General features: G+C 40.7%; 1 protein-coding gene across 1 annotated transcript; it reads right to left on the bottom strand.

The window, feature by feature from the left end:
- Nucleotides 1–2,337: 2,337 nt before the first annotated feature.
- On the bottom strand, nt 2,338–20,399 carry LOC121067213 (solute carrier family 4 member 1 adaptor protein). The gene is made up of 14 exons (XM_040551408.1): nt 19,842–20,399; nt 19,239–19,425; nt 18,416–18,538; nt 17,561–17,621; nt 16,578–16,717; nt 16,282–16,442; nt 14,555–14,624; nt 10,799–10,988; nt 9,832–9,943; nt 9,009–9,249; nt 8,121–8,195; nt 6,431–6,501; nt 3,937–4,009; nt 2,338–2,686 (listed from the first exon to the last, which is right to left on the bottom strand). Exons 1-14 carry the CDS (start codon nt 20,325–20,327, stop codon nt 2,637–2,639), a joined length of 2,040 nt encoding a protein of 679 aa, XP_040407342.1. The 5' UTR covers nt 20,328–20,399; the 3' UTR covers nt 2,338–2,636.
- Nucleotides 20,400–20,418: the final 19 nt, after the last annotated feature.

The following is a 20,418-nucleotide window of genomic DNA, read 5'->3' as shown; positions in this document are numbered from 1 at the left end:
GGGAGCACAGCATGCTGCTTAGGAGAAAAAGCAGTTCTTGACACATACACAGACCATCAGGAGAAGATCTTTGACTTGCAACAAGAACTGGTTACTATTGCCAACAGGATATAAAAATTTTGAGGGAGGCTTGCAGAGCACACAGGAATAAGATTATAGTGATGACCCATCACACAGGCTGTGAGAAGGAAAAGGGGAAGGCTTATAGCTGTACAGATCCCTTCTCATATACTGTGGTGGCCTCTCCTTGCCTGGCCACATACTGGTTTATGGCTATCTTTAAAGGAGAAAGAGATATTCAATCTCCCCTATTCAGTGATGTACGTACCTGGCTGAAAAGGAAAATATTCAGATTTGTCCTGTTACGTGGTGGTGGGTATCAAGTACAAAACTAATTTCTGAATGGCAAGATGATCACTGATGGGGTGCCAACAGCTTTCGAATGGGTGATTTTTCCACAGCTAATACAGCTACCATGACATTTACTGGAACCATCCTGTGGGGACCACCTTTGGGTATTCGTAACACACAATGCAACAAAAGATGGACCACCGACAGAGAGCGGATTTTAACATCAGATCTGTATGGGAGCACAAGTGAGCTGCTATGAAAAGAAACAGATGGGGAGCTCATGGGCTTAGCCAGCACCAACTGCCCAGGCCTTGATCCCCAGAGACGTGCTTGTTGGCAGCAGGGCAAATGCAATTTGTCTGTATTACAAAGCAGCCTCCCAATGAAAAGATACAGCTTTGTGCATACTATGGTTTTGCTAGTTTTTATCCTTTCATAAGCAAAACCAACACCCCCTAGGGAACCCAGAAGTCATTGTTTTGAGACCTGACATGCTGACCGCCTATTTTGGGATGGTCAGAGTAAAGGTGTACCCACATGGTGGGCTCTTTTTTTCTGTTTTCCGAAAGGATAAGTAGTGAACTGTTGTTTCTCCTGTCCTGCACCTGTGCAGGCCCTCTGCATCCACAGTGATTAAAATAAAGAGCCCTTGTGAACACCTGGAATTGAACTAGGCTCTGGAGAAGGTCTGCTGAGATTATAGCATAAATCCAGATTGCAACAAACCTAAAAAGAGCATGACAGAGCAGCTCTATCATCAGGAGCAAGGAAAGGGTGAGAGAAACCAGGCCTGTCAGAAGGTGCAGAATGTGGTCCATGACAGGAGACCAAAACTGCCTCCTCTACTGCTTTTGCGCAGGGGCAGCACTGGGCTGGAACGGATCCCTAGGCAGAGCAGGGGAGGGCCCAGGGGTGGCTGGGCAGGGACAGCCAGGCCCAGCAGTGCCCCAGGGGACCAGCAGTGTCCCAGGGGCCTGCAGCCCCATGGTGGCCTCCTGGCAAGGGCCCTTGGCCCTGGGGCACGCTCCGCCTCCTGGCACCCCAAGCTGGGCCTGTTCTCTGGTCCCAGCAAACAGGGCACCCGATCCTGCCCTCTGCCTTCATTCAGGTATCTCCATTCACATGTAAACTTCATCCATTTCTTGAACTCTTGCTAAAGTGCTAATCCAGTTCACACCCATGCATTTATGGATGTGTATTTAAATCATGAGTGTTTTTTTTCTAAATGTATGCAATATGTACGCAAGTACACATCAGAAGTGGATCCATGCATAATATATATATTTGTACCCTCCTTCAGATCCCTATATTCATATACACAAGAGAGAAAAGCATCTATTGTTATATATTAGTATTTCCTGCTCCAAAGGAAACGGGCAGTCAGTCAGAATGGGCTGTCTTTTGTCATCCTTTGATAAGGTGCCTACTCACACTTTGAACCTTGCTTTATTCTTGCCTATAATATGCTTTGGTGCCAAAGAGTTAGTTATGAAGAGTTACAAACCTACATTCTTCATAAAGAGCTGAAATTGCATGAAAGTGGCTTTTTGTTCATGGGCTGTGAGAGGTGAAGAACAGGCTACAGTATAAGCAGCCTTTTGCAGGTTATCCTTTCATCATTTCCTGTTATCCTCTAATTTGAGATGGGCGGTGCCACACTCTGCAGTTCTTCTGTGCTTCTATACCTTTGTAACAGTATTCTCCTCCCTCCTAGTCCCCTTCCTACCAAGCATTCAGCAACTGTATTCAAAAACCTCTATCAGGGAGGACTGAAACACTTTTCTTCTTGAAGTAGAAGTCTCTGCCTCCCCCCCCGCCCCCAATGAAAAATGTGAGTTTTGAATTCTGTTTACCCTGATGATATTTTCAAATAGCAGGAACAGAAGCAAAATGGTAGTGTGTCTCATTTTAATTGCCTAAAACCAACATGAATGAAATTTATCAGTCCTGTAAGCATGGAGTTGCTTTTTTTAAATATATTTAAAATACTTTTTATATTTTTATTTACAAAAGGATAAACAAGTCTGTGGTTTCACACTAAACAAAAAAAGAACAAGGCTAATAGCAGAAGAAAGAGAAAGAAGAATGCGTGAGCTCAGGAATCTTTAAAAATGTATTTGGAATACAAGCAACAGAGGACACACAGGGATAGCTAACAGCCAGCATGGCTGGAATTGGGTCTGAAAAAAACATCTCTTTTATCCCTCAATAACGAGTGGACTCAATAAAGAGTCCGAAGCAGAGCAGTCCTTCAAACCTCAGATCTGCTTTCTGGAGCTTGAAGCTTAGTAGCCATACTTTTCGTTGAGATGAGTCTTGCCATCACCGCTCTGACCTAATGGACAAAGATAAAAAGTTACTTTAAAGAAAAAACAAATGAACATAAAAACAAACAAACAAAACAACATAAGAACCCCACAACCAACCAACCACCAACAACGAACAAAAAAAACACCCCCAAAATTAGTCCAATACAAGTTTATAGGACAAGTATTAAATAGTCTCTAGGCAGCACCTGTCAGATAGGCATAAAACCCAGACAGGATATTACAGTCCAAATTGTCATTTTATTTACAACTCGTCTAACATTACTAACACTGTCAAGATTACATCATCTATTCATGCTTTAGTTTTTTCCTAGTGTACTCATTATGCCAACTTCGAAGATAAATCTGGTTATTAGCAGGTAGAGACAGGAAAAAGAGCTCCCTCTGATGGACACAGGTTGCTTGGCTACACTAGATCAGACCTCTGCGTTATTGAAGCAGGCATTTTGCTCCAGCTGATTCACATGCCAGGAAGGCTTCACCAGGTTATAGTTTTTCTTCACTGAACTTTATTCTCATTTTTCTTATTCCCTTTGGAACCTGTCGACATTATCAGGTTGCAACAGCTTCAACAAAAAATTATAATGATGGATCTACCAAATGAAAGCTAAGCTTTGATCTCACAATGAAAACTTAAGTGCAAGAAAATGAATTTTCAGTTTTGGAGCCACTGGAAATTCAATACATTGTTTAAGAATAACCCCACCTAACTAAAAACACTCTAGAACTAAAATTAAAAAAAATAGTTCAATTTTAACATGTACTAAATGTGTGTATCAATTATTCAGCATCTTCAAAGAGTTAGCAAGACTTTTCTCCAAAATACGACCCAAAGTCTGTACTGCAAAAATCTGCAAAAAATTTTCACATGTCACAGGCTTCTATGAAAATTGAGAATACTAATATTGCTGGAGCATTTATTCTTGGTGAGGCTTTGAGCTTTTCTTTTAACTAGATACCTGTATCGCTATATGCAAATGGAGTTAGGTCTCTCAAATGTTACAGAACTGAAAGACAAACTTCAGGTGCATCTGTTCACTGAGATGAAGCTGCTACAGATAAGGTCAGCATTTCACAACAAGAATTGCATGGAGATACAAGAAATAAATATGGGGCATAACATGCCAAAAAACATCAGGTTCTCAGTAAGTATTCCCACATTACTTTTTCCCCCCTCAACGCATTACAAGGACACCCTGACTACTTGTTAGGTATCTTCTTGAGTTATAGGAATAAAACCCAAAGAAATAGTCAATACCTGCAGGAGGAACCCACATGCAGTAGTCTGGGTCATCATCTGGGTAATGTGAAGAAAAAAAAGGTGGTTGGACCTGCAAAAGGAGAAAAGATTTTTAAGGTGCTGCACCCTTTCAGCAATGTGTCACAGCCACTAAATCTCTCAATTATTCAAAAGACAAATGCTGAGCAGTGTGGGTTATTTCTACACGGCCATGGACAAAAAATATAGTTCAGAGGAAAGAAAAATATACAGTAAACTCTCAAATTGATCCAATTTATTCCCAGTATAGTCACAGAATCATAGAAACATTAGTTAGAAAGGACCTCTGGAGATCAACGAGTCCAAACTCCATTTCAAAATAGGTCCATTGCCAACACCAAATCAGGTCATCCATGGTCTTCAGAGAGCGGATCTGGGCAGCCTAGTCAGAGGAGATAAATGTAATGCAAAACTCTACAGCTTTATGGAATAACAGAAGTGTATATGACAACTTTTGGTTTCAAAGAGATCTCTCCCACTGCTTTCCACAGCTCCACTTCTGAACAGTTTAATTGCCTCATCCTAATGTTTGTTACTGTCATTCGACACGGAGTTTCTTTACACAGGGAAAAGCTTTAGAGTAGGATTTTTAAGAAGTGCTTTAGTGATTTCAAAGCACAATCCCACTGAAAACTTTAGGTTCAAGGTGACTTTTGAAAGTATATAAAGTATATAAAAGTTCAGCTATGTTGTATAAGGGTAACTTAACTTTTCAAAAGACGAGAAAACCCAATTTTTTCAGGTCTCACTGGCATCACTGAAATGTTTAAAGCAAACAGAAACAGGTCACTTGCAATTCAAATGTTGACACAGCAGTGTCTTTTTATCCCCAGCTTTTTAAGTTTTGCCACATTGGCACCATTTTCTCAAGTTTTGTTTTCAACTACTGCAGGTAGCTAACAAAAAAAGTCTCACTCTACAGTTTTTTGATATTTTAAGAGCTCAAAATATGCCCATGTTACTCAGCACTGATTTGCATTACTCTGTAGTATCATGACACAGTCCTAAGTTATGCAGTTGAAGCAATTTTTCATTCCCTCAAAAACAAACAAAACAAACAAACAAACCAATTTCTCTTCCCCAAATTAACCTCTAAAAGAGTTCGTTTGTATCACTAATGTTTGGAAAACATTAGACTGTGGAGTTGAACAGTTGTTAAGTGTGACTTGTGAACAGCCACTTAAAAAATAGATTTTTTCCGGTTTTGCATTATTCAAAGTGAATCTCAAATATGAAAAGAGAAAAAAACATAAGGAGAATTCTGCTTGATATTTTCCATGCAAGAAAATGAGCCCAATGGTAGACAGGGCATGTGGAAAAAGTGATTTGTAACGGGAGCGAGAACACAGCTAAGCCATCTGTTATTTGGGGAATGCTCAGTGTTAGAGTGAACTCTGCTGATGGGAGGTGCTGACTTGACTGCCTTAGTGTGAATGCAGGAGAACAAGGCAGCTTCTCATAGAAAGGGTATACATTGGGCTCTAACAGAGTAAATTTACTCTTGCTTTCTTTATCAACGTACTTCAGGCCAGCAACAAAGAATAATACTAGAGGCTGTGCCTACCCAGTCCTTGGGTCCTCTGTCAAGAGCAGCAAGAGCAGCAGCAGCTAGCGCACACGTGCTTCAGGGAGTTACGTTTCTTTAAGCAGGTGGAGCAGGACTAAAATTCAATGGTCACCACAAAAAAATGTCCTAATGCTCAGAACTCATGGCCCATCAACTACAGTAATCTTCTTTGACGGCAGCCAGTGTTATGGTGGGATGCATTCTGAAGGGAAGAGCCTCGCAATAATCACTAGGCTAAGAGCATGCCATCAGAGAAGTTTCTTCGCAATTTCAGGAATGCAACAACTACCTGTGTCCCAAAATGTGGAAGGCTCATATACTTTACATTTTACTACAAATCTTATGAACGGGAAGCACATCACACACACTCAAATTCAGTAATAATTGGGTTGCAAAATACAATAGTCTTACCAGATATTTCTCTTACCATATCTTACAGAGAAGGAAGAAAACTACAGTTTTAGTCCAGCATGTTCTGTGTCAGCCAATACATGTTTCCCAAGCTACTCTCCATGAACGTTTTGCAAAGTCACCTTGAAAGCCCAGAGAGCACCAGTGTTCTACAACACTTGTGTTACAGGTGAAGATGCAATTCACAACAGCTTAACATCAGCTTTGCCAAGTGAAAAGCTGGAAAAATAATTCTGTGTTTCAATTGAGAACCTTTGTTTATTTACTACAGCTTCACAGAACCCCTCTGTCATGCTTGAAATGCTCTGCCTTCTCACTGGAGACTCCAAAAGCTGTGTCCAATGGTAGTGTGTAGTTCTACATTTGGGAATCACTCAGCAGAAAAGCACTACCAAAGGCCCACTCAATCCAATTGTTACTATTTCACTAATAAGGAGCCGACTAAATGATTCCTTGAAATTCTTAGGCTCTAGGAGTCACAGTATCATAACTGACCTTGCTTGAGCTATTAGTTTTCTTAGCTTTCTCGGATGTCTCTTCAGGTTCCTTGCACAATGCCTCAGATGCTGACAAAAAAAAATGTTTTATGACACATCATAAAATGACCAATTCTATCACAAATAAGCTTATAGAAAACTCACATAAAGATGGATACTTCCAAAAAGGAAATCCAAGACAACGCACTGCAAAACCATTCATATTTATGGCTGCTGAACATCTTTTTGTTTTCCATAGATCTATTAACTCATGCTTAATACACTTGCAGTCCCCAAACTGAATGCAGTTCAATGAGGTCCTCTATTTGGTATTCTGCAAAATCCTTTTAGTTAATGGCAGATGTTGATTTTCTATGAGATACTCTCTATCTGTAATCACTACAGTGACTGATTTAGACATAAACTGTAGAAAATGTACAGAATCAACATCCCTTAAAAAAAAATCATTTTACAGTAACATATGTGAGGGGAAGGCAAAGACAGAAGTACGCCTGGCTTTTCTGCCGCTTAATCTATGAAATATTGACTTTTTTGAGTTAAGTCCATGGTTATTATCATAAGGACAGGAAAACATACTCTTAAGACTGAGTTAGGAAAGAAGAAAATTCATACAGATCTCCTCCAGATGTTCATTGCACCATACACTGTCTACGTTTTGATAATCTTTTTTTTGTGTGTGTGCGCATACGAGCAGAGGGGTGTCCTGGTTTCAGGTAGGACAGAGTTAATTTTCCTCCTAGTAGCTGGCAGGGTGCTATGTTTTGGATTAGAATGAGAAGAGCGCTGATAACATGCTGATGTTTTAATTGTTGTAGAGCAGTGCTTACACCAAGCCAAGGACTTTTCAGCCTCTCTCTGTCCTGCTAGCGAGCAGGCTAGGGATGCAGCAGGAGCTGGGAGGGGACAGACCCAGGACAGCTGACCCAAACTGGCCAAAGGGGTATTCCATACCATCTGACGTCATGCTGAACAATATATAGGGGTGGCTAGCCGGGGTGGAGGGGGGGGCCGGCTGCTCGGGGATAGGCTGGGCATCGGTCAACGGGTGGTGAGCAATTGCATTGTGCATCACTTATTTCGTACACATTATTACTATTAATACTATTATTATTATTATTGTTGTTGTTGTTGTTATTCTTTTCCCTGTCTTAATAAACTGTCTTATCTCAACTCACAGACTTCACTTTCCCGTTTCTCTCCCCCATCCCGGAGAGGGAGGGGGGAGGGTGAGCGAACGGCTGTGTGGTGTTTGGCTGCCAGCCGGGCTAAACCACAACAGGGGTCATCTGGGTCATTAAGAGTTAACACTACAGAAGGACAGACCTTTCCCTTTACGAAGTGACACGAGCTATTACTGCAAGAGAATAAGGGGAAAGAAGCACTATGTTTATGCTTCTAAATTATAACAACTTTTATTCTGCACATTTATTAAAAAAAAAAAAAAAAGAATCTCTCTGCAGTTAGTGACTACAAAAAGCAAGGAGATCTGAAACAGCTGAAATGGCTTGTCTTTGCCATACATTTAGCACTGCCCAAACAAAACAATTCTTCGTTTGAATTCTAGATTCTTACTTTAGACTCTACAGTTAGGCTTAGTCTCTTTCTACTGACAAAAAAGCAGTAACTCCTTTAGGCAGTTTCTGAACCCACATGCTAGTGTACAATAACCTCCAAACTGTACAGCTCACCTTGAGATTTCTCTAGCGAGGGTCCCATCTGAGATTTATTTCTTAATATCTTTGGCTCAGGCAGAATATTAACCCCTGTAAAATAAAAAAAAAGGAATATTAGGTGAATGCTCTGCACTAACTCTGATGAGTAGGAGTGCTAGCCTCCCTGAGAAACATTTTTGAAGGGAACTCTGAGCTACGTTTGTTTCAGGAAGAATTCTTCTCTTAAAAGTTCTCTAAATTCCTTCATTCAAGTCTATCACAATACACTATTAAAGGAAAATTTATGACCAGTTAAAATATACTTTTCAATAGCAACCTGTCCAGCATTAGGACAAGAAGATAGAATTCGGTTTCTGTCAAACACACTATTTACGGAGAAACATTATTACTAAGATTTTAAATACATCAAGTTAATATATAGAAGGATGGGTTACAGATAAACCACACAGATGCAAAGAAGATGCCTCTTCCTTCCTATTTTTAAAATTATTTTTCCTCCTTACAAGCTGGTCTGAAGCTTTACACAGGCATTTCTTTTCTTATTAAGTCACTCCCCCTGCCAACAACACATTGCATTTATTACCATATGGACACAATCTAAAGAAAGCAGGGCTTATCAAAATAGGACCTTCCTTGAGTCCAGGAGACTTACTTCTATTTTACCAAAAGCATGAAAATAGGACTGCCAAGTAGAGTCCCAGCCTGAAGCAGGTATAACTTTCACCCGTTTCTCATCTGTTTTCACCTAGACACTGGGTTCAAGGCAAAAATTTATGGAAAAGCTATATACACACTGCTGGAAAACCTGTGACACAAACCTTAGGAGATTCACATGGCTCAGGAAAAAATAAAAGTACTTATAGCCTCAGCCTCACTACTGGAAAAATCAAAACCCATGCTTACCATCCTGAAGGGATTCTAGCTTCTCATTATTGCAAGTAGAACCATTGGGATCATTAACTTCTTCTCCTGTTTCTTCCTCTGTTGTTATTTTCATTTCCACATCTGATGTTCTGCTGTTTACTGCATCTACTCCCTGCTCCTCCTCCATTTCTTCCTCTTCTTCCTCCTCCTCTTCCTCTGGTCCATCATCTTTCATTTTTAACAAGTTTTCAGGGATAACTGGACGCTTATCAGGCAATTTCTGCAGGACAGAGACTTGTGCATCAGTGCCAGAACAACACGAAAGTAGATGTCACGGAGATTCATTACAGGAGAAAACAGGCACGTTACAGTCACAGAGGCAGCTGGTAGGGAAACACTCACAGGATGAAGAATAGTTAGGTTTTAAGGAAAGAGTTCTTGGTAGAGATGGAAGGGGAAAAAAAGAGATGTTAAGCCCACAGGCAAGAGTGCAGTATTTTCATAAAAGGGACACTGGAAGCTGAATCAATCTCGGATACGATCTTAGCTTAAAGATCAAGAAAAACAAAAGAAAGTAAAGGACTAGCTGCTGATGTATAGCAGTCATTCAGTCCGACGTCACCAGACTGCCCCTACTTGGATCAATGCCTTTTAACTGCAGCTGTGCCCCAGAAGATTGATTGCGCGAGGGCACAGAATGGCTACTGCTGGCAGCAAACAACATCTGGCAGACACTGCTTGCTGCCCCGTGCACTCTTCCACTCCTGCGGGCTTGCTCCTCCATGCGAGATGACACGGTTGCCACCTGTAGGCTCCATAGCCTCAGATGTCTAAGAACTAGTGTCTGACTTGGAGCACTTACCCCTAGGCTTCCAGTTTTCAGCTTGAATTTGCTCCCCCCTTTCATTGCGCCGAAGAGAGGCAGGGCAATCTTTTTTGGCTTGCTGTCTGCTTCCAGACTGTAACTCCCACTCCTAATAAAAAATAGTTACAAAGAAAAACAGTATTTAAAGTACCACGCAAGTCTTATATATACATATGCAAAACCCCTGCAAAATAGAAGTGAATATATAAAGTCCTTCTATTTCTTTCAAACTTGCAGCACCCAAGGAGGATGTTTCAGGATATGACTCCTCCATACTACGTGCATGCTGCAGGAGTCGGACACTTGCCATAACAGAAAGAAAAAGCAAAAAGGAAAAAAAAAAAAACAAACCACACTTATCAGACTCCCTCAAATTCAAATGCATAAACATACTTACATATATGCATAATATATCTGTAAATATATAAACACAGTTAGAGGCTGAACTTCAATTTAAGTAAATTAAGTAATTAAACCTCTAATCAAGTTGCCACTAGTAAACAATGAACCCAGCACACACCCTCTTCAATTGCAGCAGCATTGCTAAGCAGTAGCTGAACAGCCACTGCACTTGACTTCTGGATATATTTCACAAAGTGATTTCCATATTATTTGAAGTACTGTAAAACTCTTCAGTTCCTTTTGGATGGAGGTTGTAGTAAAAAAAAAAAATAAAAAATATGCTGACACCATGATTCCAGCCCCTTCTTGCTCCTCGTCCCAGTGTAGGTTCAATTTATTCCACTGTTGCTGTGCATCTGCCTCAACCTCAGATGCAGCAGTGGCCAGAAGGCACAGAAGCTTGTTGGAGAGATGAACTAGGAAGTTTTGAAGGCACTGCTGCCTTTGCATTTGGAAAACTGTCTACTTACTGGGGGTGCAAGATTGCCTATGAGAAGTAACAACAGTGGAAGTAACTAAAAAAAAAAAAAGAAAAAAAAAACAAACTTTAGCCAAGACTTACGGGGGCTTCAGCTCAGGCAGTTCTGTAGGCTTGACAAGCTTTATTAACCCTTTCAGTCTCTGCTGCTCTTTCCTCAGTTCAAACGATCGCAAGTGAAGTTTCTTTCGAGTCACGTTGTCTAAGGTGCACCCTGACTTTATTTCGGTCATGAATTCATCCAAAGAATCTTGAGCTGCTGGCTGGGACTGGACTAGGCAAGATAACGATAAGATACGTATTGTTATACTCAAGTCCTACCTTTAGAGGATAAAGAATATATGAATGACTATCCCCTCTGTGAGATTTTTTTGAATGGTGAAATAATGGAGGTTGATAGCCCTAGAAAGATGAAAGCTTTTCTCTTAAAGTCCAGCAGTAAATCTTAATCCACTCAGATGAAAAAGCCTCTCAAAATTGAATGTTTCTTTATGAGCAAGTCTGTCTGCATTCTAGGTTGCTCATCTCAATTCAAGATCTGCTGTCCCTAAAAAAAAACAAAAAGTGGCTTTGGGTCCTTTTTATAGTCACGGACTAAAATAAACACAGCTACAAGGAATCCTACAACACCATATGGGAAATCCCATTTTAACTTTCCCAGGATGTTTATGTAATAATGTTTGCAAACCTAAAAATGAAATAACTGACACATGATGCTGTCTCCCACTCCTGAATGACTGAGTGCATATGAGAATAATTGTATATGTTAAGACAATCACACAAAATTTATCTTTGTTTTGGTTTGATTTTCTAACAGAAAAACACTGCTCTGTATTTGAGAAAAACAAAAAGACAGTCCTTCTACTCCACCTGACTTCAAACAAAAATATTTCTATGCATATTTAACTAATTAAAATAAAACTGGAGGAAAAACTCAAACAACAAAGAAAAATAAATACACAATTCTAACACGTGGATTTAGAAAACAAACAAAAGAACAGGAAAACTCCTGAAGCACTGTTCAAGCCCAAGAAAGGAATTTTTATATTTTTCTCAAAAGTAACTTTGAGACAAAGAAAAACATTGTTGTTAGAATTATATCGAGCTTTTTGATAGGCAGTTTTCTGCCTTTTATTGTTATATAAAGTTGGCAAATCTGATATTTATTTGTGGCTTTAATACATGCACAAGGATAATTCTGTGACCAATGAGTTATTTTTAATTCTGTTTACATTATTGTTAAGAGTACATATTTGAGCAGTTTTACATAACATTTAATATTTACACAAATGTCTAAGAAGACTAACATTTTCAAATGTACTTAACTGAAAAGGGTATTTCTGATCTAGAGACAAAACCCAGTTTTCACAAACATATGAAAGCCACAACAGCAACTGAAGACATACAGGATTGATAAGGCTCTGAAAGATAAGAGCATCCACCTCCAACCAAATATAAATGACAATGAAATATGTTATAAAAGAAATCCAGATAGAAATACTCTTCTTCTTCCTAACTATTTTGAGCTTAGACAAAAATGATCAATGAAAAAGCCTTGTTAATAAACAGTCTGAACCACCTCACAGCCTAGAGTCAAGAGGAGCAGTTATTTAAACATCAAAGGTAACATTTCATGCTTGGTCAGGTAATTTGGAACAATTAAAGGAACTGCAGTTCTACAGCTCACCATTTTAGCCCTAAAAGACTGCATGAGCACTTCACTGATCTTCAGAGATTTGGATCACTGTTCTCGCAAACAGGATTCTCTGCCTGATTCCACCAACGCTGCCTGAGATCAGGTAGTTGAGCTTACCGGGTTAGTTAGCATTCAGTATCTGTTGCAGCACTTCTCCACGCTGCTTAAGGAAAATTTGCTATTGCTAAGAGGTGAATCAATCACGGCTATTATACTTTACATTCGGGGGGGGGGGGGGGGGTTGGGGGGGAGGGAAAGCTATAGAGCTTTTTACTGCACCAAGAACTTATCAATTTTCTTTTGAACAGGCAACCAAAAATGAGACTGAAGAGCTCTGTGTGTTTGATTTTCGTTCAGTTACATCAGTAACTGAGAGACACCAAGTCAGTCCATCAGTAGTTAGTTCTGAAGAACTCTAAAGAACAATTTATGAACTTTCACTGAGAGCTTTTCAACAACCACTTAATCTCTCCAAGTGCTTGGTAAGGGGTGTTGCAATTTAGCCTGTTGTTCACTCACTGATCTCACTACACTCTCGCCCCCAGGCGAGATCATTTAGAGCAAGCCGAATTGCGTTAAGGTTTCAGAACCATATGGAATACTGCAACTTTGCCAGACAGCTCAAGAGAGTAGTAAGAGTCACCCATGATCAATACGCACGCTCCTGGCTTATACTTGTATTCCTCATCTGTGATTTTATCTGAGAAAACACAAGTAACTAGAACACACGCACACAAACCGATGACAGAACATTTGCTACGTTTTATCCTGGTCTAGTTTTCGGAAATTTGCATTCGAAACTGAATCACTCTGTATTGCAATACCTTGCAGGCTGTTGGGCCTAGTAATTAACTGATGAGATTTCAGTATTTCTAAGCCTCTAAACTAGTTATGGAACCAGTTACAATTCACCAAGCCACGATAATATATCATTAGAATTATATGGTGTTAGCAGAAGTCTACAAATGAACTGATTCTTGGTTCTTCTAGTCTCTTACAATCGTTCTTGTTGAGAAACAGTAACGGAAGAAACAAAGGCTTCATGACACATAAGTGCTTGGCATTACCCGTCATCGGCAATTAAAGCATTAGCTTCTCCTACTAGTTGATCAGGAACTACTTATCAGTAAAGTCATGCTGAAAACAATTACTTCAAAGACACTGAACTGACCCATCAGTCAGAATGCTCACTGGAACAGTAAGGTTTTCTCAACAGTGATCTGGTAGAATCAATCACCAACAAAAATGCTCATACAAATTAGTTTGGGTGTAGCATTGAGTAAGAAAGAAATGTGCCCATATAATTCACGAAAGATAGCACTGCTGTTTCTTGCTGCTAGGTTTCTTGAAGAAGCTCTGACAAACTGATGTTGCAGCCTTTACTGAAGTCAACTCTGTTAGAAAGCATTTTGTATGATGAACCAACCTAAATACATTTCCTTCATGCCTTCCTTCCACAAGATATCATCAGTAATTTAAAGCAAAACGCACCTCATGTAGTGTGCTTTTAAATCTAAGTTACTAGCAGGCACATTCCCCACTTTCCGGAAAGGCTCTGCCTTCATACACAGACAATTCTAGAAACCTGAATGGCTCCCTCATAAGCTAGAAAGCTCACTGAACACGTGGGCTAAGCATCGACTACTTTAACTCTACATTTCTCTTTTCCTACCTTTTCAAGGTGTATTTGCAACGAGAGAAGCAAAATAAAAGATACTGTCTTTTCTCTGCCAGTTGTTTGTTCTTCCCTTACAGATGGTTTTGGAGGGAATGGAAAAATGTGGTCCTTGAACTGGGTCAGTTTCACTATTATGAGTAGATAAACAGTAATAATGCCCACCCTGTTATGCTCCAGGAGCTTGTATACTCTCCTCCTTATCTTAGACATGGGATACTTTTGGAGAAAGCTGCATTCGTTAGCAAATGACTATGCACACAGCACATAACCTACTGGATTAAGAGCATTAAGTATCTTCTCCAGATAACTCAATCACCTGCAAATCTTCCTGCCTCTTTGTGGAAAGCAGACATACAAAAAAAATGCATGTAAGACGCATGATTCTATGATATCTGTAAGATATATTTTAATTTCTTTACTGTTTTTTTTAATGGAGAACACTATAATCAGAGACTTCACATCTTACCTTTCCCTGAAGCCTTCAGCTTTTCTGTTATCTCAAGAAGCTCATTTTCAGATTCCTTTAGCTTTGCGACCTATGAGAGAAAAGATCTCCTAAGCATATGCTTTATCTTCTTTAAAATCTCCATTTAAGAGTTCCTCAAATATCCTACCACATTATCTCCATTTTATTTTTTTTTAATTTCTGATCTCTTGATTGGGAATTTCTGGGATGAAAAAAATATCATAGAATATCCCGAGTTGGAAGGGACCCATAAGGATCATCAAGTCCAACTCCTGGCACCACACAGGTCTGCCCAAAAGTTTAGACCATGTGACTAAGTGCACAGTCCAATTGCTTCTTAAATTCAGACAGGCTTGGTGCAGTGACTACTTCACTGGGGAGCCCGTTCCAGTGTGCGACCACCCTCTCGGTGAAGAACCTCTTCCTGATGTCCAGCCTAAACTTCCCCTGCCTCAGCTTAACACCGTTCCCACAGGTCCTATCACTGGTGTTTACGGAGAATAGGTCACCTGCCTCTCCGCTCCCCCTCGCAAGGAGTTTAGATTGTTCTTAAACATATAATCTATATATATATAAACATATAATCTATATATATATATAGTTTATAGTAGTATACATTATATATAGTGTATATAGTTTAGATTGTTCTTAAACAATGCATCAAAAATTATTTGAATAGTATGCATATTTATGTTTCAGAAAGTCCTTTCTCATAATGCTTTTATACCACTGTCATGATCCTCCAGCCCTCCCTACTACCGCCTATTTGCTTCTCCATACACTATTGTCTGTGTAGGACTTCTAGTTGTCATACTCGTGTCAGTCCAGTCTGCTTATTCTTTGAAGCAGAATAAGATCCTTCTTTGGTATGTGCCCCGTGAACTTGAAAGCTTGCAATTATTATCTAGTGCTTTAAAGCTATTTTATGGTATCCTGTTCTCATTCACCCACTGTTGTGATCTATCAAGCAGAAGGCGATATTACACAGACAAAAAAAGAAAGGCAGTATGCTTTCCCTGTAATTACCACTTTTTTCAGATATTTACAGATACTGTGAACAAAGTAAAAAAAACTCTCTTTAAAGTTGCAAAATTCTCCTGCCTCTCCTAGTTTATGACAAATTAAGTCTTGCATGCAGCGACAGAACCTCAAAAATCGAACCCTGGTCTCTGGAGAAGACAAACCACAAGCAGCTGCAAACTACTTGGCCTTAAGTAGTTACTTCATGGCCTTAAGCCATGAAAGTTCCTGACAACAAGGTATTTCATTTTCCACAGCCAGTTATCCCTTTTGCTTAAGGTAGCAGATATGCATCAGTTAGTAGCAGTAACAATGATGTTTCTGTGCTGTACACTAAGTATTAAATTGAAGTAACAAATCACTCTCTCACTTTCTGTTGTTGTTTAAGAGTTTAAGGTGTCTTCTATATCCCATTTTTTTTTTTCCCTCCCGAAACCTTTAAAAGCCTTTTGTGATTCTACAATCACCAAATCTAACCCCATTCCAATTTATCTTGTCCAATTAATAGATAAGGGTCTCAAATGATACTAGAGTTCAGGCCAACGAAAATAAGACCTGGGGAAAAAAAAAAAAAATATATATATATACACACACACACATATATATATACACACACACACACACATATATATATATGTATAAGCTTTCCTTATTAGTAATAAGACATTCATGAAAGAATAGGCCTGGCATTTCATAATTCTTCTTACCAGGGAGTCATAAGTTTCTGGTTTTTCTTCTATTTTACCAGCTTTCTTCATTCTATTCAGTCGCTTCTTTTCTACAGCACCAGTTCGATCAAGGAAGGTGTCATCGTCACTGTCATAGAAGTCCTCATCTTCCCAATTCTTTGATTTCCTTTTTCGAGATACTGGGAAAGGTTAAGAGAAAAGGTCAGGAACAAAGTGACTTACACTGAGAAGTCAAACAAGTTCAAGATAGCAATCTCAAACCCCTAGAGTTTAGGGGCTTTGAGAACCATCACAGCATTTAACTGGTTATTTACCTGCTTCTTGCCTCAGCACTCCCCTAGCATCCAGTAATCTGCAAGCTTCCAGTGCACACTGTACCATTGCTTCTTTCTTCTTTCCTGAATGGAGAACCTCTGCCACCAGCTGCTTCCCTGATGCATCATCCACAGGCAACCTGTTCAGTTCAAAGGATCAGAGAATAGCTCCAATAGATAAAGCCTTTCCTGGTACTTGTCATGTCGACATTGTTCTTTCCACCTCCCTCTAGTCTTTCTTTTTGTGGGGATTAAATATTTTTACATTTCATTTGACACCCTACTAGTCCAAACATGAGCGCAGACTTTCTGTATTTTTTTTTATTTCACTAACCCAAACAATAAATCTTTTTCCATTTGTTCAACTGGGATTACAACAGGTTAAACATCAGTCACGAATCATTTTAAGCATCACCTTGCATCCATGCAACACCAGTAACAAATACTTTATGCCACACTGAAGCAAAGGTTTCTTAAGCAATGAGACATACACGTTGTACCTATCCATTTGAGACCTAATCTGTTGATTTAATTCTACCTCACCTTCTCCAGCCTAATACAAGAATTATGTTAGTTGGCTCTGGAAGGAACCCAACAAAAACTGCTTTATACCATCAAAGAACTGAAATTGGTACAGAGTAGAATATTTTTTCCCCATTAGCAGTTGAAAGATATTGACTCCTGGTTTCTTTTGTATTTCAATTTCATTTATTTCTCGAAACATGAGGAACTGAAAGAACCCATTTCCTTGCTTTACCGATTTTCACCTCTAAGGAACATCAAATGCTGGCAGACCACAAAGGAGTAAAGACACTGAATTAGGTAGGCATTGATCCTTGACCTTCTTCTTCAGTATCAGGACTTTGGTCTAATTCCAGCTGGCCTCCTTGGCAAGCACGATAGATAAGTGATTCCCTCAGCTTTTGTTTGTGAATACAATGAAGCCAGATTCTACACACAGAAGTGAATGAATGTATACATACTTGACCCTGCATAGCCAGCTATTGTGCCCACGATCATCATATTCATATTCTAACTCTTCTCCTAGAGAGGAAAAGAAAGAAAGTTGGTGTAGTTACCAAAAGTGAAATAAGCAGGTACAATCTTTACAGCTGAGAAGAACATCAGGGTTAGACAAAATAGGTATGATGTTCTCGTGGTATACCAAAGACTGAATGTCATTTTTTTTTTAGGCCATGGGATCTTCGGTTCATATTATGCTCATTTAGTTATTTTTCACAATCAAGGTTTTTTCAGATCAAAGATCTGTAAGTGACCTGTTCGGGAATACACAGTTAAAGAAAAAAAACAACCTTGTACCTTCAGGTATTAAAGTAAATGATACTGAAGAAAGGACAGTTTGCAATCTGGATTCACAGATATTGTTTACCACAAAGGTTAATTTTTCATGTTAACAAATATACGAGTCATCTGTAAGCTTTGCTAGCAACCAATGGAAGCTTAGGCTAATTCAGTATTGCTTTTTTCTTTTAATACTTTCCAATTCTATCTCCGAACAGCACAGCCTGAAATTTGATGGTTTTGGATTTTTTAATATAGCTTCAAAAGATGGATGTGGCTTGACAGCCACTCCAGAGGAACATAAGATGCCCTCTCCAACTCCCAATTTAGAAGTTAGGAACTAAGTCTCAGCTCTTCAGTGGTGAGCTAAGTTTTTAAAAACAACCCCCTTCTCCCAAAAAAACAATGACCAAACAAAAAAGCCCCACCCACAATGAAACAGAAAAGTTTAGCTTTCACACTTTAATTTCCAAAGAAAAATATGAGCACAAACACCAAACTTGGCTAAACAAAAATAATTTATAAGTGAAAAGTACCTTCTCTGTCAAAAAAGCCCTGTAGGGCCTTCCTAGGGTCCTTCATATAGAAGGCATCTTGTACGTCCTGAAATTCAATAGCAATAGGGTTTTCTTCAGCCTCATCCTCCTCAGCATCCTCCCCTGGAAGAACAAAGTGCAAACAAGATAGTGAAATGTTAGAATTTGAACACCAGTGTATTTCAACTACTGTCAGTTTGAAAGAAATATCAACTACATCATCCTAAAATTATTTTTCTTAACTTGAATATTGGTTCTGAATCCAAACAAAAAACCCCACTCTTTTGCTATTAGTTGTTCCATTTTAAGATACAGTTTTGCACAGAAACGTCACTACAGTTTCAGCACCTTCAAGGGGTTTATGTGCTTACACATTCTCATTTACGAACAAATCATTTTGTACTGAAAAGCTCATTAATTATAATTTATCTCACTCATGTGGAATTCCTGTTAAAAATTTACGGACAGCCTCACTGCACAGCAGTCTCAAGCAAGTAAATTCAACCTCTCTGGCCAAAGTGTCAACATCACCGCAAGAACAAAATACACAGCCTTAACTAAAGTCTCAGTTTCCTTTTTGAGGTATAGATATATTGCTTTTTCCCTGATTTTAAAAGAAGATCTAGTAAAGTTCTCACCTGGTATGTTTCACCTACTCACAGTACTCGTCTTTTTAAAAGGAGAAGGACTTTGCATTTGTACTCAAGAACACCACTGTTTTTGGACAATTAGCATCCAGCTGGTACGTCAACCCTAGTATTGCTTGAAAATTCACTTAAAAACCTTCCAAGGTGCATACATCAGCTGGTGCATCAGTACTTACCCATTCCCCACGAGCAGCTCATATCGGTGTTCTGACTGCTCTCGTTTCTTCTCTCCTCTTTGTCATCTTCCTCGTCAGAGTCCTCTCCCAACATCGTCTTTTCTAGTTTCGCTTGCTGCTGCTTGCGCAGTGCCTTCAGCTGAGTCACGGTCAGCTCCGACTCGGACTCCTGGTCCTCCTCGGGTCCCTGTGTCACAAACAGTAACTTTATAGGAGTGTTTTGAAAAGAAATAGTTTCAACAAGACATGAAAATCACATACGATAACGTTTAAAGATTATAGTGCCCTTCAAAAAGCGCTCTTCAAACCATTTGTTATGGTTTGCATGCAGATATATCGATTTCAACATCGAGAGGAGAAGAAAGAAAGAAATGAGCATTACTTTATACCCGCAGGCCGCTCAAATACAACCGTCAGGGGCACAACGCAAAGATTTCGATGGAGCACAAGGGAGCACTTGAGGAGCGAGCGGCTGACCCCCCTACCGCGATGGGCACCCCAAGGCCCTCCTGACCTCCCCAAACCTCCCTCGGGGCACAGCCGGGGCACAAGGCCCCCTAACTAAATAAACACCAGCGCTTCCCTCCGCTTCCCCCGGCCCACCTGCAGCAGGAAGAGGCGGGAGCTGCCGCCGAAGCGGAGCCCGTGGCCCACCCGCACCCGGCAGTAGGTGCGCGGCGGCACCCTCGCCTTGTTGAGGAAGGTGCCGTGGGTGCTGCCCAGGTCGTAGACGTAGAAACCGGCGGCGTCGGAGCCGTCGGGGGAGCTGCCGGGCCCGCGGTACTGCAGCACGGCGTGGTGCCGCGACACCGACGGGTGCTCCAGGGCCAGGGCGCAGCCGGGCAGCCGCCCCGCCAGGAACCAGCTGCCGCCCTCCAGCCGCACCGAGCCCAGCACCACGCCGCCCTTCAGCACCTCCAGCCCGTAGCCGGCGCCGGCCGGAGGGCGGCAGCCCCACGGCGGCTCCTCGTAGCGGGGGGCTGGCGGTGCGGGGCCGGGACCGGCACCGGGACCGGGTCCCGGTTCGGCTGGCGGCGGCCGGCTCGGCCGCTTGAAGCCGGTCGCCTCCGTCTCGCCGGGCTCCGCCATTTTGTGGCGTCCCTCCCGAAATAGGGTCCTCCGCGGGCGGGCGCCGCGGCTGGGGGAGCGGGGAGGCGGCCGCCGGGAGGCTGAGCCGCTG

This window comes from Cygnus olor, chromosome 3 (assembly GCF_009769625.2).
Source record: "Cygnus olor isolate bCygOlo1 chromosome 3, bCygOlo1.pri.v2, whole genome shotgun sequence".
Lineage (NCBI taxonomy): Eukaryota > Metazoa > Chordata > Aves > Anseriformes > Anatidae > Cygnus > Cygnus olor.
The sequence above is the reverse complement of the archived record's forward strand: the minus strand, read 5'-3'. Positions and strand labels throughout refer to the sequence as shown.